This window comes from Trachymyrmex cornetzi, unplaced genomic scaffold (genome assembly GCF_001594075.2).
Source record: "Trachymyrmex cornetzi isolate Tcor2-1 unplaced genomic scaffold, Tcor1.1 scaffold380, whole genome shotgun sequence".
Taxonomy (NCBI): domain Eukaryota; kingdom Metazoa; phylum Arthropoda; class Insecta; order Hymenoptera; family Formicidae; genus Trachymyrmex; species Trachymyrmex cornetzi.
In genome coordinates, this window is record NW_017298535.1 from 235,706 (window position 1) to 257,472 (window position 21,767).

The 21,767-nt window shown below is 33.4% G+C and overlaps 1 protein-coding gene across 4 annotated transcripts in view; it reads right to left on the reverse strand.

Annotated features, from left to right (window-relative positions):
• The window catches only part of lilli (AF4/FMR2 family member lilliputian), a 273,330-nt gene that overhangs the window by 203,182 nt on the left and 48,381 nt on the right, over window positions 1–21,767 (reverse strand). The window contains exon 1 of one of the 4 annotated variants that reach the window (XM_018511572.1): window positions 15,132–16,459. The exons of the other annotated variants lie outside the window; for them this stretch is intronic. Coding sequence (XP_018367074.1) covers window positions 15,132–15,175 — 44 coding nt within the window. The 5' untranslated portion in view covers window positions 15,176–16,459. Of the gene's footprint in view, window positions 1–15,131; window positions 16,460–21,767 lie in introns of those variants that run through there. 4 annotated transcript variants of the gene reach the window in all.

Sequence of the window (21,767 nt, forward strand, 5' to 3'; positions counted from 1 at the left end):
AACCTATAAAATGGTATAAGATTTTCGATTCAATTCGGTCCGTTCTACCTGCTCGTGATCGATTAGCCGATAATTTTCAAACACCCTGTATACCGATAGGAAGTATTTGTTGTTTGTATATACTAGATGTTTTTCTCGGAATATTAACACAAAATAAGAGATACAAAAGATAAAATGAATGTACATATAAGATAAACTCGCGGTACTTTTCTTTCGGAAGTATAAGACTTTCATGTGTATCTACCAGCATTTTCATATGTATCTCCAGCATTTCAAAAGATAAATCGACAACAGAGCTATTCAACTAACAGAGTGAAATATAAATCTCGACACAATCAAATAGAACAAGCATCGGTGAATCTTCACAATTAAAAACTTTTGACTTCAAGATACTTTATGTTTGAGGATAACTTATATCCCTTGTAAATTATGTTTATATTTCAACGTGTACCGCCAATTTTTGACGATACAAGATTAAGAGTGTATAATTGAATATAAATCTATTTTTGAAGCTTTCAATCTTACAATTAGTTCCATAAATCCAGTATTGTTCATTCACGTAAACCGGTAGGTGGTGTAATGTCTTTTTGTCTATATGAACTATAGAATGTTTGTATTAAGGAACCGGCTACGACAAATGACAGCTTTACGAGTTGAAAAATGTAAGTTTCTAATTCTTTTTTCGATTTTAATATAAATTGCTCCACTTTCTAATTTTGCATCTACTTCAATCCTGTAAAAAGATTTTTAATTTTGTTCAATCGATTCATAGATTTTTATACGGCTGTAATGTATCAATAATTTCCAGCATCTCCTCAACAAAAATCAAGTTTACATTAAGCGACGTATACAATGTGATTTTAAGTCGTAAATCTTAAGCCCTAAGAAATTGACCATTCGTAATCGATTATTCTCCTCACATTCGACTGTGATTGGTCAATTTTTTACGGCATAAGACTTAAAGCTTAAGTTTTACGCTTTAAAATCTCATTATAGACGCCGCTTTATGCGTTCGCTTTATGCTAATTCCCGAAGATACAATTCGCATCCATGATGCAAGCTGGCGTTCGATCAAATTACTCGCAGTGACGTTAATTCGATTTTCCCATCGCGATGCAACGGCACTTTCGTCCCGCCAATTCGAAAGGTATCGATTTTCTATCCTCATATCAGATGATAAAGTATCGATAATAAAGTAGCGACCACCACGGCCAGGCAGTTCCATTATAGCTTCGTGGCATCATGTGCGCGCGCGTGTTGTTCTCCCTATTTCCCTCTCTCTCTCACTCAGCCTCTCTCTCATAAACTCTGTGCACTCTCTATTTCGCAGCTTTACTAGAATTTCTTTCTCGCAGTGAAATACCGCTCAAAAAGGCGGCCACGCCGTGCCACCGGCGTCCTCTTTCTTCCGCAAATCACCCCGTAGATCCCGCGATAACGTTCTCGCTGGATTCTTTAACGATCTCTCACGTGCAACGCGGTCAGATTTTTACTTAATTCGTTTGCAGTAGAAAATAAGATTATCAAATGTCGGATATTTCATATCATAAAATTAGATAATTGGGATAACTTTGATTCAATTTTAATAATATTAAAATAAGGGCCATAAGACATGTCTGAAAAATGTCTTAAAAATATTTTAAGACGTCTTATGTCCTGATTTTGAATATACATGTTGTTTATAGTTTTTTTTTAATTTAGAACAAAGTTATTCCAACTGGAACAAAGTTATCTCATTTTACAGTACGTTAAAGAAACTTCTTTCTCTTCATGTTACAATATTTTCAAGACTAATTAACTCTCTAGAGCTGACGTCAAAATCTGTAACACAATTACTGACGCTAGAGGTCTGTAATTTATAATAATTAAATTGTGCAGTAATTAATTTCGAAAAACCAAAATGATATAATTCGTATAAAAAAAAATTAATATTAAGTATATTTTAATAAGAATACCCGAGTCGAAATTTTAATCCTACATTACATCTACAAGATCTTATTTCCATTTTCTCTATGTCGAGAATCAAAGGAGGACTTTGTTAGAACCTCCAAAAGGGCTGTAAATGCTACGGATTTTTAATTGCAAGCTCCATTGAGAGAAAGTTTTGTATAAATAACTATTATTTTGTTGATACGTGGATTTACAAAAACATTTTATTTTTTAATTTAAAATTTGTACTGTTCTAAGCAAAATTTAATTAGAATACGCACATTTAATTTGCTTAGAACAATTTTTAAATTAAAACATAAGTAAGCCTTTTTTGTAATAATTCACAAATATGTTAACAAAATAGTAATTATTCATACAAAATATTTCTCCCATTGTAATTTCAAAATGTATATTTTCTTATGTCTATCTTATTTAATCTATTCTTAAGAAATACATTAATTATATGTAATTTACTTGACTGCTGATAGAACATAAATAAATATTAAATAATTTAGATATATTAATTTTTAAATAATTAGATAATTGGTTTTTTTTGTTTTTAAAAATCTATTTTTATTAAATTTATTATTGTTTGTGTAGTGATATAATTATATTTGAACATTTATATTAATATATACTAATATAATATATCGATATTAATTTTTACTTTTTTCCATTTTTACTTTTTACAATTTAATTTTCTTTATGTCACATCTAGGATTATAATTCTAGATGTGACATAAAGAAAATCAAATTGTGACATTTTTAACAAAGAAATTCATAACTGAGTGGATTCAATAGGTCGTTAGCTCCGGAAGATAGGATGTTGTTTATTTAGTCACATAAGTCGACACATGTGTCTTTCTGCCACATCTTTATGTCACATCTAGGATTATAATCCTAGATGTGACATAAAGAAAATCAAATTGTGTGACATTTTTAACAAAGAGATTCATAACTGAGTGGATTCAATAGATCGTTAGCTCCGGAAGATAGGATGTTGTTTATTTAGTCACATAAGTCAACACAAGTGTCTTTCTGTCTTTGTTATTCATTAAATAATGTCAAGAAAGAAAGAATAGCATTCAGAAAAAAAATATCTTTGCAACTGTAAAATTCTTTATATGATTGATACTTGCTCTGTAAGTTTCTTGTATAACCAATCATATTAAAGAATCTTATAACAGCAGAAAAGCTGCTTTTTCTGCTGAACGCAGCCAATGGTATTTGTGTCGACTTGTGTTACTGAATGGAAAACGCATTCTAAAAAATATCGGAGTAGATTTAATATCACGAATTTCAATAGGATTACTCGGCTGTTGAAGTTTTAAGTTAAATGAGGCTTTACTGCTTTGCTCTGAAAATTCTCAAAATTTTCGGCAACAATTTTAATACAACAATTCGATATTATTGATGGACTTTAAAAAATATTGATATGAATTTAACATCATGCGGTGTTCGTATAATTCCTATTGTACTAATATTAACACTAACCCATAACGTGGATTTAACATCATGGATTTTAAGTCCATACCATGATGTTAATATAAAATACCAAAGATTATAAATCCAAACTATGTTGGTATTAATATTAATTAACGTGAGAATTACATCGTACGATGTTAAATCCACATATAATATTTTTTAAAAGTGCACCAATAATATTGAAACGTTACGTGCCAAACGCCCAAAACTTTGAGAATTTCTGAACAAAGGAACAAAACCTCATTTAACTCAAAATTTCCACAGCCGAGTAAATCTTATTGAAATTGAAATTCATAGCCATAATTTTCCTGTAGGACATAAAGCGCATCGATCTCGATGTGGAAAGTGATTTCTCCACGATAACGAGATCGATCGTGTTAATCGAAAGATCGCGGCAGCTACGGCGACGCGACGACGTCAACAACGACTCTTCCATTAACTTGCCTTGATAGTATCGCTATGTAATTCGATTGTTGATGTCGCTCAGTGGCGATGGACGGTTCGAGCACCGCGGGGCGCGACGGCGACGGCGGCTTTGAGTTGAAGACTGAAATTGCAAACGACCAAGAGGACACGACAACAACGGCCCACGGCTAGTCGGAACGACCTTTGTCAAAATGGGTTGTCAGCCGCGGCCTTTATCGTCGATTTGTCGGGGTAAAGAGAGAAGCGAGCGTCACGGTTCGTGCGAGAAGGAATAACAACACTGTACGTATATACATGAAATAGCAGACCACTCCAGAACAAGCCGGTTTTTACACGAATCAATGCATTTAGTCCGGTGTCATATGACTAGGATTACCAGCCATGCTCTTTTAAGAGCACATTTACTCTTTTTGAGATCGTAGAATTTCTTGATCGTTAATTAAAATATATATTTATAAAATTGTCAACAAAAATTATGTTCTAGAAATTTTATTTTATTAAATACTTTTATTTAACGCATAAAACATTATATCATCTACACTGAGAAGAATGTTTGACATGAATAACCATTATTTTGTTGATATGTGAATTACAAAAATTTTCTTATTTCTTAATTTAAAAATTGTATTGTTCTAATCAGAATTTGGTTTAACTAAATTTTAGTGTTAGAATAACACACAATTTTTTAATAAAAAAAATAAGAAAATGTAATTTATTAACAGTGTCCAGCGATATCTGATTAGTTAATTCAAGCATACTTTCAGGATGTTCCAAATAAAAATCCTGGTTTTTTTAGATCGATTAATTTCATTAGTTAATTAATCTTCATTAATTCGCACAATATTATATGTTTTATATTCGATATTGTATATTTTATGTAAGAATTCTATATTACGAATTAATCAAAATGCAAACAAATTTGGAACAATATTATTTGCTTTATAAATAATATCAAATGAACATTCAGCACAAACGATAATTTCTCTATATTCTATTTTGTAATTGTAGACATTAAATTCAAGTTTTCTATTAATAACTCGCCTTATTGCATTTTAAGGAAAGATTTATACTCAAATACAACTTTTCTTTTTATTAACATATCACAAACATCATCTTATGATGAAATTATTAATTTATTGGCGCTTCATTAAATTATTAATCTGATTTTCAATATCTGTACTTTTAAAGTTTTACCTGAAATCATAAAATTTATCGTCGCCGACACAGTTCTTGCGCACGCATATGAGAAATATTTCTTATTTTCATAGACATGCAGGCTGGATTCGAGGAGACGCTATTAGCGCTATTTGTGTCATTCTATCTTCACCATTAAACATGAAATAGTATGACGCAAATAGCGTTGATAGCGCGCTTCCCGAACGCAGCCATAGTATCTCTAGACTACGTATTCAAGGAATGAAGGTAAAGCTCAAGTAGAAAAAGACGCATTTATTGTGGTCCAGGTGCGTTGTCTTTCATTTCGCATATGCGTTTCTACTTGAGTTTTACCCTACCGCTCAAACAACAAAAGACCCTTTAACAAAAGAAAATTCGAAACGCTTGTTAAATTTCCAAGTCAGTGTTTCCTCAATATCATTCATTATCCCAAAATTCAAAATTCAAAGACATTTAACAATCGCTGAACTGCAAGGTTCACGATTCATCCATCAACACAATAATAGTTATTCGTACCAAAGATTTCTCTTAACGTGTTTCTGTTGATAATTAATGATGAATGATAATTAATGATGACATTGATGACATAATGAATCGCGTCCTAAATCAGCCTTCGCAAAATAAAGAGATGCTTCGTCAATTTAATTGTCCTATGAAGAAACCTGAGTATGTTTTACATAAATGCTTTCATAATTTTCAGAGAACCGCCTGTAAGTGCACCAATAAATTTTTAATAACTAACGATTGGACACCCAATTAGCATTAATATGAATTTAAAATAACAATTAAGTAATCCATTTGACAGAGCGAGCTACTCGCGAGTATTCCTTCATCTCGAGAACGAGATACGTTGCGAGAATGTCGTGTTTTATCTCGTAAATCAATGCCGGGTGCGGAAGCAGCAACTCGCCACGGGTCGGACCAATAAGCCTCATAGGATAATTATTGCCACCGAGACTAATCTCATCCGTAATAGAATTATAATTATACTAACATTGTCTAACATCTGATAAGTATATAACAATCAAATATATTAATTATCGAAAACTTGAAGCTCTCGATAATAAATAATATAACATTTCTCGTAGATATAATCTATAATTAAACTTCCAAGAAGATATATTGATTACTTTAAAAAGGATTGCCTCAAAATCATTAAGGAAATCCTTATTTCTACAAAACATAACAATAATTGTGTTTATAATAATATTGTATAATCTATTTCAACATTTTAGAGTGAGTTTTAGAGCAAGTGCTTTTTAAACCGAATAATTCAATTATCAATAATCATAAGTAATATTTCGAGAAAAATGAGAATAATCAAAAATTATTTTTGCATCTCTGCACAATTAGAAAAGAGAAGAAACATAAACACAAAAGAAAATGATAAAAAAAATATATAAAAATATTGAGAAGAAATATTTATATCTTCTCAAATTAATAATTCTTCTCTCTTTTCATCAGCAGGTGTTTCAAATTACGATCGATTTGAAATGCCTTTCGAGTATCGGCATCATCGGTAGTGCCATAAGTCGACCATTCCGTAATTATCATGTCTCTCTCTCTCTCTTTCTCTCTCTCTCTCACGAGCTTTGCACTGTGTGCAATGCGTGCATACAGGCATACGTGTGCACGACCGATGTTTATGTCCTGACAGCGTGTTTGCAAATACAAAGACAGGTAATGCAGCCTCGCACCGAGCGACCGAGCACGTTATTCCGCGTTACAAATCGGCCGGAAATGCGAGAGTGCTTACACGTGTGCGCGCATACGTGCAAACGCATGCTCTGCGAACTACGAGGTGGGTATATGTCCTCTCATCGCTCGCTTCTCTCTCTCTCTCTCTTTCTCTCCATCTCTCTCAATTTGTTAAATGTGCTCGTTTGCTGTGTTGTATCGTAAAATTTTCATTGCATATTATTGCTGTATTTTCGACAAACTCCAGGATAGCTCAACACTGAAATAATAATTTATCGATTACGCGGAATTGCTTAAATTTTAACCTTTTGGCCGTGTGGAATTTTTACACTTGGACAAATAATTTAGGAGTCTTATAGCTTCAGTGGATTTTTATATTACTCTGGACTGTATATAAAAATCTAAAACAAATTCTTGCCTACTCATGAAGGCTTTAATTAGAATTTTTACTATTCTCATAGAACTCAAATTGTATTTTACTTATTTTTTTACAGACTCAAATTTAGCTACTATTTTTATAAAATATTGCATATACCTTGAAAGTTTACCTTGGCAGATTTTTATATTGTTTCGGACTATACATAAATATTTGAAAAATTTTTGCCTACTCATGAAGGCTTTAACTAGAATTTTTACTATTATAAAAGTCAAATTGCACTTTAATTATTCTTCACAGATTTCAATTCATCTACCAGAATTTTTACAAAATATCGAATGTGCCTTGAAAGTCCAACTTAGGCAGATTTTTATATTGCTCCGGGCTGTATTCAAAGTTTTACTTGACGGAAGCTATAAATCAAAAACCATTTTCTTTTGCTTATTTTCTTCAAAGAAAAATAACTTTTTTTAAAGAAAAGCAAATAATAAAAGCAAATAAGCAAAAGAAAATGGGTTTTCACACTAATATCTTAGCTGTGACATCTGTATTATAGTAGCAACAGTAAACCATTTCGCTGTGGCTTATGTATAAGTTTATAGTTACGACAGCAAATATATTATGACAAACCAAGATTAGCTATGGCAGAGAAAATCTTTTCTTCTGTGTAGCTTTGATCTTACGTCAAGTAAAACTTTGGATACAGCCCGGAACAATATAAAAATCTGCCTAAGTTAGACTTTTAAGGCACATTCGATATTTTGTAAAAATTCTGGTAGATGAATTGAAATCTGTAAAGAATAATCAAAATACAATTTAATTTATGATAGTAAAAATTCTAGTTAAGTCTTTACGAGTAGGCAAGAATTTTTTCAGATTTTTATGTACAGTCCGAAATAACTTCAGACATAAAATAACAAGAAAATGTAAAGCAAATCGCATGGGAAAGTAATTACACACTATAGAATAGTCCCTACAAGACCTGACTCAAGCAATATCACGGAAACAACACAAAGAAGCGACCGATTAATCGATGAGTATGTCGATCCACTAATTTATAATATCACAAGAAGGTTCGAGGATTAAATCGGATAGGAGGCGTGAAATTTGCGATAACACTCGCATTTATAGGCTCTCTTCTTCTCACGATACTTCTTCCGGGATAGCACCGTAGAGATCGATCCTAAACACGTTCGTCGAATGCAGGGAAGGAACGAGGCATATGAGGTGAATAGTAATAAATCAAGCACAGAATTGTGTGTGCTCGTTCTTTGTACTTACTTTATTAAACTTACTTTATTAAACTCTTCCTATTTTCTTTGTACAGGGTTACCCGACATTGGCCGCATGTCAAACACTGGTATGCAAACCTTTTTTTAGTTGAAAAGTTTATAGGTATATGTGGCATTATTAGAGAAAGAGTATCAGTGTTTCTAGCAACTTCCAAGTATTAAATCGATTTTATACCTGAAAGTGTTCTCTCCTCTCTCTATAGACAGAAATACCGACTTTACAATGCCATGTTATTCCGAGAAAATACATGGAAAGAATTATTTTGAATAAAATTTGACCGTAAAAAGGATCACTGAGTGAAAAAAAAACCACGCAAAAATTTATTTGTACGTGAATACCGCCTTTTATAGATATAACAGATTTTAAAGAAAATGATTTTGGAGGTAAAAATGTAGATTAAAATGTAGATTACTAATTTTACTTTAATTTAGTAATTTCTAATCAGGTTACTAATTTTGCTATAATTTTACCCTGTAATAATAATCTCTAATAATAATAATAATAATTTTTGAGAATTTGATTTTGAGAAGAAAATTGAGATCTTCGGAAATTTTTGAGCGGATTCGAAATTAACAAATCGATTAAAACACTTTACTCCATGCTGGAGCGAAATGCGAGATCGATTAAGTCTAATGTACGACTGAAAAACACAGACAATAGGAACTGGGAATAACAGATTTTAATTAACCTATCAGAAATCGTGTATTCTAATAAACACGATTTTTGATAGGTTGAAGTTTATTATTCCTCCCCCCCCCCCCCTGTTCCTATTGCTTTTCAATTTTGTCTCAGGCTTGATCTGTCTGATTATCGAATTTCGCGATGTAGCGACACGAGAGTCGGGACAAGGCGCGGTCTCCTACGACCGCGTGCATTTCGGCCCATCGTTTCAATGCGCAGAATCGAACGTTTCGCCGACGCGTTTCATTATTTACACAAGGCACTCCCCGAAGCAAATGCATAACGCGCCGCCGTACAAACAACGCATCGGAACGAAGGAGAAGAGCCACATTCAAGGCCGCGAAAGGACTTTGCAGTCGGCGACTCATTAGTGTCTCTCTCGCCAAGTAACCGCCTCTAGTAACACATAATTGACACCGCGCTTAGATTTATAATTACGCGATGCTGCGTGCATTGTTTCGAAAACCTTGAGAGGATCACGCCTGATAGGGTAAGTCAAATATACAGATTTATAATTACGCGACGCTGCGTGCATTGCTTTGGAAACCTTGAGAGTATTATAGGGTAGGTATAATATAAAATATACAGTTGGGAAATTTGTGTTAAATTTAAGAAATTTCATATGTCCCGAACGATCTACTCAAATTTTTGTGTTAATTCAATATGAGATGTGTTAGGAAGTAACACAAATATTATGTAAAAAATTAACATAAAAAATGTAACAACGACATAATTTGCATAAATAAGCATCATATTTTTTCATAAACATTAACATTTATAATATGTTAGAATAACATGTTCCAATAAATTTAACATTTATAATAACATATTTTTATATTCAATTATCTTAAAATTTATATTTAAAAAAATATTATTTTTATGTTATTTATTTTTATTTACTCATGAATATGTTATTTTAACACTAAATATTGAATCAATTTAACGCAAAATATTCAAACAATAATGAATAAAATCACATTATATTAAATTAACACTCGGATTGTTAAATATTCAAAAGTTTTAACAAGGACTTGAGTCAACCGTTTCTAATATAATTGTTTTTAAAAATATTTTTTATCATGTAGAATGTAGTTTATCGCACGTCTCTGTCTTGGGACATATAATCCTTTGAGACCGTTGTATAATAATTCTCTGTCGGCAATGTTGAACTTTAAAGACACAGTCAACTTTTTGATTATGAATTCTGGTAAATAAATTACTTTGCATAAAAATTTAAAAAACACCTTACATTCTTGTGAAAGGTTTAACAAGTTTTTACTATCATAAAAATTAGATTATATTTTACTTATATTTTACAGATTTAAATTTATTTAACAAAAATTCTTTTTCTGATGGTAAATTCTGATAAAGAAATTTAAATATCGAACTTCTATGACAGTAAAAAGTTATTGTTAAAACTTTCACAAATACATAAGAATTTTTTTTAGATTTTCATACAATCCGGAACAATATAAAAGCTGTACTGAAGTTCGAAAACTCAGGTTGCAGTCGAAAGATGAAAATTTCACATGCCGACGGAAGAATGAAAAATAAAGAAAGACTCTCACGGATATTAACCTTTGGATGGCTGTGGCTGAGTCAATAAAGAATCAATAAATATTCGTTTTTTTAAGATCAGGTCCTTTTTACATCGTAAAAATATAAAAAATTCGTATATTGCTTGTTTTATTGCTGTTTTATATACTACATGACTGTTTGACTATCTAACAAAGTACAGGACAAGAATAGGCTCGCTTTTATAGTCGTTATTATCGTCCGAAGAGAAATTACTGTCACGTAATGCGGTGTCTATCGAAGTGTCTATAATAGAATAGTGTGTAAGCCTTAAACCTTAAAAAATTAACCAATAACAATCCAATATAAAGAAAATAAATTGTCATCTGGTTTACCATTTGATATCTTATGACAAAAAAAATAATTTATTTGTTACATCGATTCTTAATCTATTATAGATTTCATTTTAGATAAAGCTTAAATTGGAAAAAATTCTTTCGGTTGACGCTTAACTAGAACAGTGATACTAAAATATTGACTATAAGTAAAAATATTGATAATAAAATTTTCTCTATTTATTTTATTGCTTTTAATAGAAGACTAGCAGTTTTCGCTGGTTTTTCCTAAAAATACCGATTTTTACTACTGGCATGGATGTTACCTAAAAAGTATGGAATTTTGCCAACTCTGCTGAGCTTAAGATTTACTGTAGTGTAAACACCGCGTAATAGACATGGAAAATAGACAAAGTCAATAAACAATATCAAGTGTAATATAATTAATAAGAAGTGTAAAAGCAGATAAGAAGATAATTATAAGATTTTTAAGGAAAATAAATAATACTACCTAAATAATATTTAAAAAATACGTAATGTCTGATAATATCTTGAAACATGTGGATATTTAATGTCAATCTACAACTCGTAAAAAGAAGGAAAAAAGATAATTTTACGTACTTAATATTGAAAAATAGTCTTCTTTAAGACATTAATATACAAGTGCAATAAGTAGGCGGTTGAGCAATTAATATGATAGCGTTCACATTAATTACACGTATGGATGTTTTACATCTCTATTTTCATAATAAATTTTAAATTAAGTTTTATATTATTACATATTTTGTTTATCACAATAATAATTAAAATGACGTAAATACACAGGAAAAATCACAGAGAAAGGTATAAAAAAAACCGTCGAATGGAGGAAGGACTAAAATTTTCGCTACAACGATCGCGAATTAAAGCCTTTGAACGCGCGGAGAATTATTCAGCGTCAACGATACGACCCGAGCAACCGTTCTTTTCTTTCTCTTCATTTCCCTTGGCTCTCCTTTATCCCGTTGCTCCATAATTTAGCGACCTACGCAGCTTCTACATCGAGACGAACACCGACAAGCGTCGTCGACGACGAACGGCGAGCCGGCAAGTATTTGGAACGTTCTCTTCGTCGCTACGCGAGTTCGACCCTCGAATTCCTAAACGTCGTGCTCATCTCTTCGACACTTCGCCAGGGCTTAAAGACCGCGATCGCGCGCGCTTTCCTCCTCGTCGAAAGTTGGCTCGGGAATAAAACTCGTGACACGATTAAATTCATTCCTGAGAACGAGCGGTGAGTAGCTCGGATTTCAAGTTTCGCTAACTGGTATAGCGCTGGACCTAAAGTATTTCGAATTACAAACTTTTGTTGCGCGCAGCAGTTGGAATAAAATTTCCATGCCCCCGTAAAAACTCCCGAGTAAATCCCCTTCTCGCGGAAGATACCAATTACCGACATTACGTATGGTTAATTGAACTTTCAGGTAACTTCTTTGTATACGAGTAAAAAAAAGTATATTAAGAATTGTACGCAAAAATATAAGTATAGTTTATATATTTATATTATTCTTACTTTATAAGTTTAATTCAATATCATTCCACTTTTTTCATTAAGTGACTTCCTTCCTCAGCATTAATTCCATTTTTTTTCTAAGTATCTTATCTTAATCTAAAGCAACGCGTGTTCCATGACAAACATTTCTTGGTTAAATCACCCATTCTCTCTTTCTACATCATTAATGAATTCCTTTATAAGAACGCAGTCCGCTTTATATTCTCCGCACACGAAATCACATTCGCACATTGTTCGAATTAATAAAGTCCAATTATTATCATATCGAAGGTAATTAAGCATTCCTTGGATAATCTAGAAAGTTAATCTTAATTTTTTTTCAGATATTCTAGATAATCTTAATATATCTTAAAGATATTCCAGTATCAATTATTCTCTAAAAATTAATAAATAAAATAGTAAATAGTCAGTGCATATATTACGCTTTTACATTGTAAATAGATAAAATCATTATTATTCAATTATACTACACTGAAAAGAATCTGGTAATAGCTATCAAATATTGAGTGAAATAATTTCAATTAAATTTTTGGTTATATTAACTAAACGTATGATTAAAATTATTTCACTCAACATTTGGTAACTATTATCAAATTCTTTTTTTAACGAATTAAAGTATCACATAAAATCAGTGCTGAAAAGGACAAAATTTAAAGTTAAGTATCTTTGCGAAAAATGTTCGCAGATGTTTAAAAGAGCATTTTAAAGCTTGAAACCTCAACTTTCGAATACTCCAGCCCCATGTTTTTGAAACAATTTCACTGCAAACAATTTTTCAAAGTTCACTTTAAATTAGTATAGTTTGTAGTAAAATCGTTACAGAGACGTGATTTAAAGCATTCAAAAGTTGGGATTTCAAACTTTAAAACTTTTTAAATATCTTTCTGCGACCATTCTTTTACAAGGATACGTGACTTTGATCCTTTTCAACGCTGATTTTCAATGATCCTTTAATTTTGTCGAGACTGGTGTATTTTCAAACAATTTTTGTCTCGATAAACATATACCATCAGTACTTCCCACATAATTAATGATCGGAGGTAGAAGGTTTCCGGGAACTAGATGAAATCACATTCCTCGGTTAATTACAAATAAACGTAGTTTCGACAGAAATTTAATTAGAAATTACTGATTAAATTATATAAATGCATAACACGTGAAAAATTGAAAAGTGTAAATGATAAACATACTCAACATTTTCATCAAGGAAGAATTAATGCCGAATTAAATTGCCGAAAGAAACCTATATATATATATATATTATTATTTTAAAAAGTAAGCTCTTAATTCTCAAAATTTTAATATAATTGATAAACTCCTGACTTTCTTGTATAAAGATTGCTAAAATTACATCTTAAAAAAAATTCCGATAATTAAATATTCAAAGGGATAAAAGATCAAAAAAAGTTCTGACAACTTTTTTCTACAAACTTTATGAAAGTTTCTGCGGTTAACGGGGCGCTCCGGATATTTTCTCGTGGAAAATCACTGAAACGATCGTCTTGACGACTCCTTAACATGCTAAAATTCATGCTACACTTTCGATGAATTAACGACAGCAACCAACGACGATGCCATAACAAGCGCCATGCATCCGCGTCAAGATCAATAAACAAGGCGTCAATCTTCTGTGACTCATCCCCCATAATCGCACCGCTTTACCACCACGGGGACGAGTACCCGCTTCTGCAGCCGCAGTAACGTATCAGTGACCCCGAATTACCCCGGGCAACCCCCTAGAGAAATCCTTGAGCCGTTCGGCAGGCTTTTAAAACACTACCGATCATGAACAAGCAACTGAGAATTGGCTTTAAACGCTACTTAAACCTTCAAAACACGTTTACCGTCGGTAGAAATGCTTTAAAGATCCTTGAAAAATAGTCACAGAGAGATATTTAATAAAAAAAGTATTCTAAAATTTTTTTGAAACGTCAACTTTTGAACGCTTCAAATCACGTATCACTGTAACTCTCAAATATTTCTACCGACGGTGAGAGTGTCTTAAAAGACACTTAGGTTTCCTTCAAAACCTACCAAGCGAGATGGAAGAGGTTGGCTCCGTTATCTTAAGTTTCCCTTTAAATCTAACGCCATTGAGACCTTTAAAACATTTCTGTTGACGGCGGAAATGTCTTGAAAGAAACCTACACTGGATAAAGAATCTGATTGCATTAATTCTAGTTAAAAAATCAGAATTTTCTGATTGAATCTATTATAATTCTAATTAATTGATTGAAGAAACCTAGATTTCTTTTAAAACACCTTCATCATTGAAAGAAATGTTTTAAAGGTCTGAATAAAAAAGCGTTTAGGCTTTAAAGGAAATTTAAGATAACGAAGTCATCCCTTCTCCATCTCGCTTCGTAGGTTGAGGCGATTATGGCAAGATCCCCCGCAGATAAGTGATTTCCTGCTGTGATAAGAATTCGTTCAACGAAATGTCAAAAGCGACCTGATTCCTCGATTATATGTTTCTAAGTAGTTTTTAAGTGTTTTCTCGTTTTCATCTTTTAACTGCTCGAGAACATAGGCGAAGAGAACGTTCGACGCGCAGATGCACTCGCCGCTTTCGAGGAAAAAGAACGGAGCTCGAGAGAGCGGAGAGTGCAAAGGACAAGAAAGAAAAAAAAAGGACGCAAATCAAGCGGATTCTGTCTCCACTCACCGTGGCGGCTTCTTCATGGCTTGCGCTGGCTTGTGGCTCGGCATGTCACGTGTCGCTGCGAACGTACGTCGTCAGGCGTCGTTCCATGGTATCCGCGGCGTATATCCTCTCGTCGCGGGGCTCTCGGGGATTCGCGGGGAGGACGAGATCGGCGCGCGTCTAGATTCTCGTTGGCGCGACGCGATCCACGCACCACTACCAGCAACCGCACGCCGCGGCACTAACACACCACCGCGATCGCCGTGTACTCGTCGTCGTGATCGTTCTTGTGTCCGCCACCCTCCTCTGCCTCTCCCTCGTGCCGTCGTATAGTAGTGGCGTGTAACAGCGGAGTACGCGACGGGGGGGAAAACTCTGGCAACGTCGCCTCGCCGCACCGAAACGCCGTCATACACCCCGCGTGTATATCGTCTCGCTCCTCTGTCCCTCGGCACGCTCGCTTTCTCTCTCTCTCTCTTTACCGTGCGCTCGCAACTTCCCGCTCATTCACCGCTCTCGCACCGCGCTTACTCCAATGTGTGTCCACCGCGCTCCAATGTCGTCCCCTGCGCCCGATACGTGCACCTACTTCTACTACCTGTACGCACGCGACACGCACACACGCACGCACGCACACGGAGTGCGGAGTGCTACCGGTGACGCGCCGCCGTCCCCCGATGCCGCGGACTCGGAATACTCACAATCGGATTCACGATGCCGAAGACACTCGCTAAAACCACACACAGTCTCCTCGCGATGTCCTCTCTTTATTTTCTGTTTTTTTTTTTAATCTCTCGCTACTCGTTCGGATACTCGCTCGATTCGCACGCGACAATCGACACGTAGGATTGTCCACGACGCCCGGAGAAACCGCGAACACCGCGTTCCCCCTCGCGCAGCGTCGCGCTACGCCGTGAAGTTGCGCTACGATCCGCCGCGACAGTCACTTGTTTCACTTGCCGCGCGAAATTAGTCGAGGATTACGTTCGATTCGAACGGAGCGGAACGCGCAGATCTTCCGTCGCGTTTTCTCCCCCTTCCTTCTCTTTCTCTCTCTCTCTCACTCACTCGCTCACTATGTCTCACTCGCTCTTTCTCCACTGTCTCTAACTCTGTCTCTCCGACTCCGTCAGTCTCCTTTCTCCGTCTACCTTCACACGGAGTGATTGTTTTGCCGCACTTGCAACTGCTTGCAGAGCACCAACTACGCGACCATATAAATCCGCACGACGGTGAGATTGACGCACGGCGATTTTAACGCGCGCGACGACACCTGCGTCCCCGAATACCTCGCCATGACCCGATGTCACCTTTATCAGAGGTACTCTCACTCGCTGGCGCTGGCGGAAGCCATATTGCGATCACTGTCCGTGCCACCGCAGGAGCGGCCAATCGACGGCGGGACGGGGGGCCGTAAGCGCTCGCCCATTGGTCGAGCGCACCTGGCAACGTGGGCGACATCTACGGGTGGACATGCGCGGCCCAGCCTCGTAGACGCTGTTTTACCACCCATACGATACACGCGCGACGCGACAAGCCGTATACATATATAGATATATATCTATATAGCTATGTACGGCGCAATCTGCCGCGTCGCTTCCGACGCACCGCGCGACCTTTACTTCCGTTGTTTAATCGTGACCTTAAAACCCCGAACAATTGTTGATCGTTCGATCCACTTGATGAATAATCGTACGTGCGACTTGTAAAAATTAACCGAAAATACTCGGACGAAGAAGACATAATGTAATGACAGAGAAAAAATTATTCTTCCTTTTACACACAATCAGAGAAAAATATGATAGCAATTATACAGTGACAAGTTTTATATTAGAATTAATGTATATTCCTGGCCAAAGTTTAAATTGATATTGTTAAGATTTATACTTACTCCAATATCCATAATGTATTTTTTGAACAATAGTTCTTCAAATTTAATAACTGTTAAAAAAATTAATCATTGTTAAATTAAAAAATTATTGTTATAAAAAACAAATGAATATTCAAAATATTCTCAAAAATATGAATCTTTTAATATAGTATTTCCAAACTTTTAGGGGCCGAGTATGTAGTTACATAATTAAATAAACTATTTACTTTATAGCTACAATAATTGCAAAATAACTTATTAAACTATATACATTAATCCTAAATATCGTTGCCTTATTTAAAAAATGACAAAACTACAATAAAGTGATTTTTCAGTTATTATCATGAATGAATCAGTTTTAGGTATACTTAATCATCAAAAGTAAACCAACTTAATTTCACAGTCCGTTCGTTAAATAGCACTTGTGTCATTCTTAAGGTTTTCAAAGAGATCATAAATCATTATACCTTCCACAAGAATGACACATTCTGAATTATCATTTTTGTAAATAAAAAGGAGAATCTTCTAAAGAGATTATTTAAAGTTCAGATAGTTTTGGTGATTAAAGTTTGAAGAAGAAATTGTTTTATTTTGAATTTAGTCACGTTAGCTGATCAAAATAAACATATTACTGGTGGTGATATTTTGAGTTATGTCACTTTTGATGAATTATTTCGGAATTTTTATAATATTTTAGGATGTTAAAATCATCACAACTCAAAAAGGGTGATTTTTTTAGGAGTTGTGAAACAAAAATGACAAAAATAATACTTCGTTATGTTTCTTAAAGTAGATGGTCTTTTTGTTAACATTATTTGAGTCAATAATTTTCTGTTGAAAAAGTTCTTCCCCTTTTTCGAAAAATTTAATTGCTTAAATTGTAATACTTTTCAAGTAAAGAGGCAACATAAATTGTTTAATTGTTGTCTATACAATTTTACTACCATTATGTCTCTTTTTCTGATGTCACAGAAATATACAGAATGCCGAAATTTTCCTTTAAAAAAAAAACGTTAATTGTACATATTATCCTGAGAATTTATTAAACATTAAAAAGCAACGTAGAAATGCTGAATTCAAATCCTCTGTATTTAGCATGATGTTATAATATAATCATAACGTTTCAAATTAAAAAACAAAAAATTGTTCCATATACATAGAACAACAATTTGTTGCGTGTCTAATGAGCGGACACTAAGATGTATTATTAGTACCTAAGCTCCTTTGATATTCCCTTTGGCATTTAGGAATAATTCAAGTACGAGAGGGTTAAATGCAAGAGATAATGGCCGTCTGCGACAGACGCTTGGTCCATCAACGTACCTACTATACCCACGCATAAATTGCTTATCGCGTTCATCCAACCCTCGCCCGGTTAGATAATTAGTCAAGGCATTCGATCACCTATAAGCCCTTCCAACTTTCTACTGACACCATTATCGAACAATGATCGCACTGTTCCGGTCGTTGGGAGAGAAAAAGAGAGACAAGATAGACCGGATCGATCGTGCTACGCGCCGCGAAGCTCGTTTTGCGGCGCAGCAAAACAAAAACAAAAAGATAACAGGAAGCCGCACAACTTTGTCACACGGATCTGCCATCCGCGCAAAGTAGAACAAGATTAGAAAATTTCCGCGGTTCTCTATGACGGAATATATTATAAGCCGATACGTGGACGAGTTGTCATTTGCGATGAAGGTAAACACGATTTCCGTGTTTATCAGTAACGTAACCGAAGTTACACGAGGGAAAACTTTTCGCACTTTGATCAATTTTGCATTCTAATCATCCCATTGCGTAGAAGATGCCAAGAAGAGATCCTGGCTGAATTAGATTAATAATTAGATTGATTGTATTCTTAATTTATCGTAATAAAAATCTTGTATCTAATACATTTCGAATTTATTAATTAAGATTAATGAATTTTTCACGTTGTATTTTTTAATATTAATATCATATACATATTAGTTTAATCAACAATATAGCAACCACTTGGCAATTAAATTATTAATAATAATCACGTAAGTCTTTCATGTTGTCTTTTAATAATATTTTACATGAAATAAATCATTTTTTATACGTTGAGAATCTATCAATCAAGTTTAAAAAAATTTCTACATTGCATTATCTTATGTGATATTAATATCATATATTTTAATCAACAATCACCGAACAATACTAGATTTTTTGAATGAATGCTAATCGCGTCCTATCGCATCTCTCTTTCAATAATGCATTTCGCGCGAAATACATCGTTTTTATATGCTAAGAATTTATCGATTAAATTTAATAAATTTTTTCGTGATATTAACGTTTTTCGTGATATAACGTTTTCCGTGATACGTATATTAATATCACAGGTTTAATCGACATCCATTTGACGACTAGATTTTTTTTAATGAATGCTAATTACATCCTGTCACAACTCTTATAATGACGTATTTCACATAAAATAAATTATTTTTTACATGCTGAGAATTTATCGATTAAGTCTAAAAAATATTTTCCGCGATTTTTTAATATTAATATCATATATTAGATTAATCAACAACATGGCAATCACTTGGCAATACTAGATTATTATAAATTAATGATAATTATACGTCTCTCCTGTTATGTCTTTTAATAATATATTTTGCGTAAAATATAAATCACTTTTTACACGCTGAGAATTTATCGATTAAGTTAAATAAATTTCCCCACATGTCATTTTTTATGTAATATTAATATCATACATTAATTTAACAACAACATAGTAACTTGGCAGTACTATATTATTACGAATTAATGATAACTAGGTTTCTCCTGTTATGTCTCGTAATAAATGTATTTCGCGTGGAATAAAAACGGTAGAAATGTTATGTGCCTACTTTCGCGAGCGCGCAGGAAATACCTCGCTACCGCAGAGGAACGAGAAAACAGGAAATACCGTCTCTTTTGCGGTTTAGTTCTGTATCTCGACATATGGCGACCTCATATTCTAGCTGCAACGCTTTATCAATAAGACAATTGCGACAGCCAATTACACGCGAATGGTGTGCTGCCGTTAGATATTATTAACGTCGAACGCATTACATAGACCGTTTCGAGATCTGCGCGGAAAGTAATGCTAGAAAGTAATATTAAGACATTTAACGTTACATAAATTTTTCACATTTTCCTACTTCCCACGTCACATAATCTATAGACTGAAAAAAATGATGTTATATCAACAGCGTTGTTTTAATCGAAAACAATTTCGTTAATTCATAACACTATTAATATATAAATACGTTATACTCTTATGTTATTTTAATAAAATTTTATTTGTTTCATTAATAGTGTTACTGAATTAAAATTATTTTCAATTAAAACAATACTGTTGACACACAATTTTTTTTTACAATGTATAAAAAATGTCTGGTTATTTTCAAAAAATAAGCAAATAAATAAAAGTAAATCGTGTGATCTACGTATAACGATCGTACAGTTTCTATATTCTATGTACAGTGATTATGGATGGCATAGTTATTTTCCTGATCTCACGATTTATTAGTCACGCATATTGGGAATATTATCAACTTAAAGAAATTTGTCCTTGAAAAATTAAAGTGTGCTTCAATCTATACGGTAAGACACGTTCGATTTGTGCAAACCGGCGCATTACATTACGTTAAATGTCATGAGCAGATAACAAGCACGATTGTGTTTATCGCGATCGTCGTTATCATTGCGTTAGTTGTCGGAGGTCGTCGTTATCGCAGCCGCTGTTCCACCAATCCTCCAATTGAAATCCACCAGCAATGTTACAATTATACGCACGATTAATAATTTAGTTATCGATTTCAGACGATGATATAAAAGATCAAATATTACTTGTTTAATCATCAGTGAGATAGAGCCTTGACAATCAAGTAAATTTTGCATGAAAAAAGCTATGCGGCAATTTTGATATCAAAAATCTGTTAGTTGAAGCAGCTGTTTTATAAACACATAGGTACAAAAAAAACTTTGCTGAAGTATCAACAAATAGTGAAAATTTAGTTAACTACGAAAAATTTAGCTACATTAAAAAAAGAATATGATTATATTAATTGATAGTTTAATTGAAAATTAACAAAAAAAATTTTCTGGTTGAGTCAATTATAATTCTAATTGAAATAACTCAGAATTCTGATTGCTATGATCAGAATCTTCTGGTTCGTTTATTCTCAACCAAAAATTTTTTTCAATATACAGATCTAAAAATAATTTTGCTGCATTATATTTAAGTAAGATGACTAAAACTCAAGATGGCTAAAATTTACTTTTAAAATTTTTCGCAACATCGCTTATGACGCTTCAGTTTTACATAATTATTTTGATAGTCCAATAAAATTATTTTCAGATCTGTATCTAACTAAATTTTTAGATATTCCAGCAAAGCCATTCTTTGCGTGTACACTGAAAAAAATACTACATTTTAATAAATATTTATTTAAATAGTTTTAAGTAAATATTTACTAGATGTAAATTTATTTAATACAAGAACCATTAATTTGATTTGACTATCATTTTTTCTTGAGTATAAATCTTAATATATTTAATAAATTTTGTCTTTAGAGTAGATATTCATGTTTGGTATATTGACAATTATTTTGTATCACAAAATATTACATATTATACATTTTTTCCAGAAAATATTCTAGAACTTATCTGTCAATTTATTGTAAAAAAATTTTGTTTGCTTTTCTACGTCCACTAATTTTTATCATGTATTCTGCTTAGAAAATTTATACCGTATTCTTAATAGACATCAGCCGAATTTT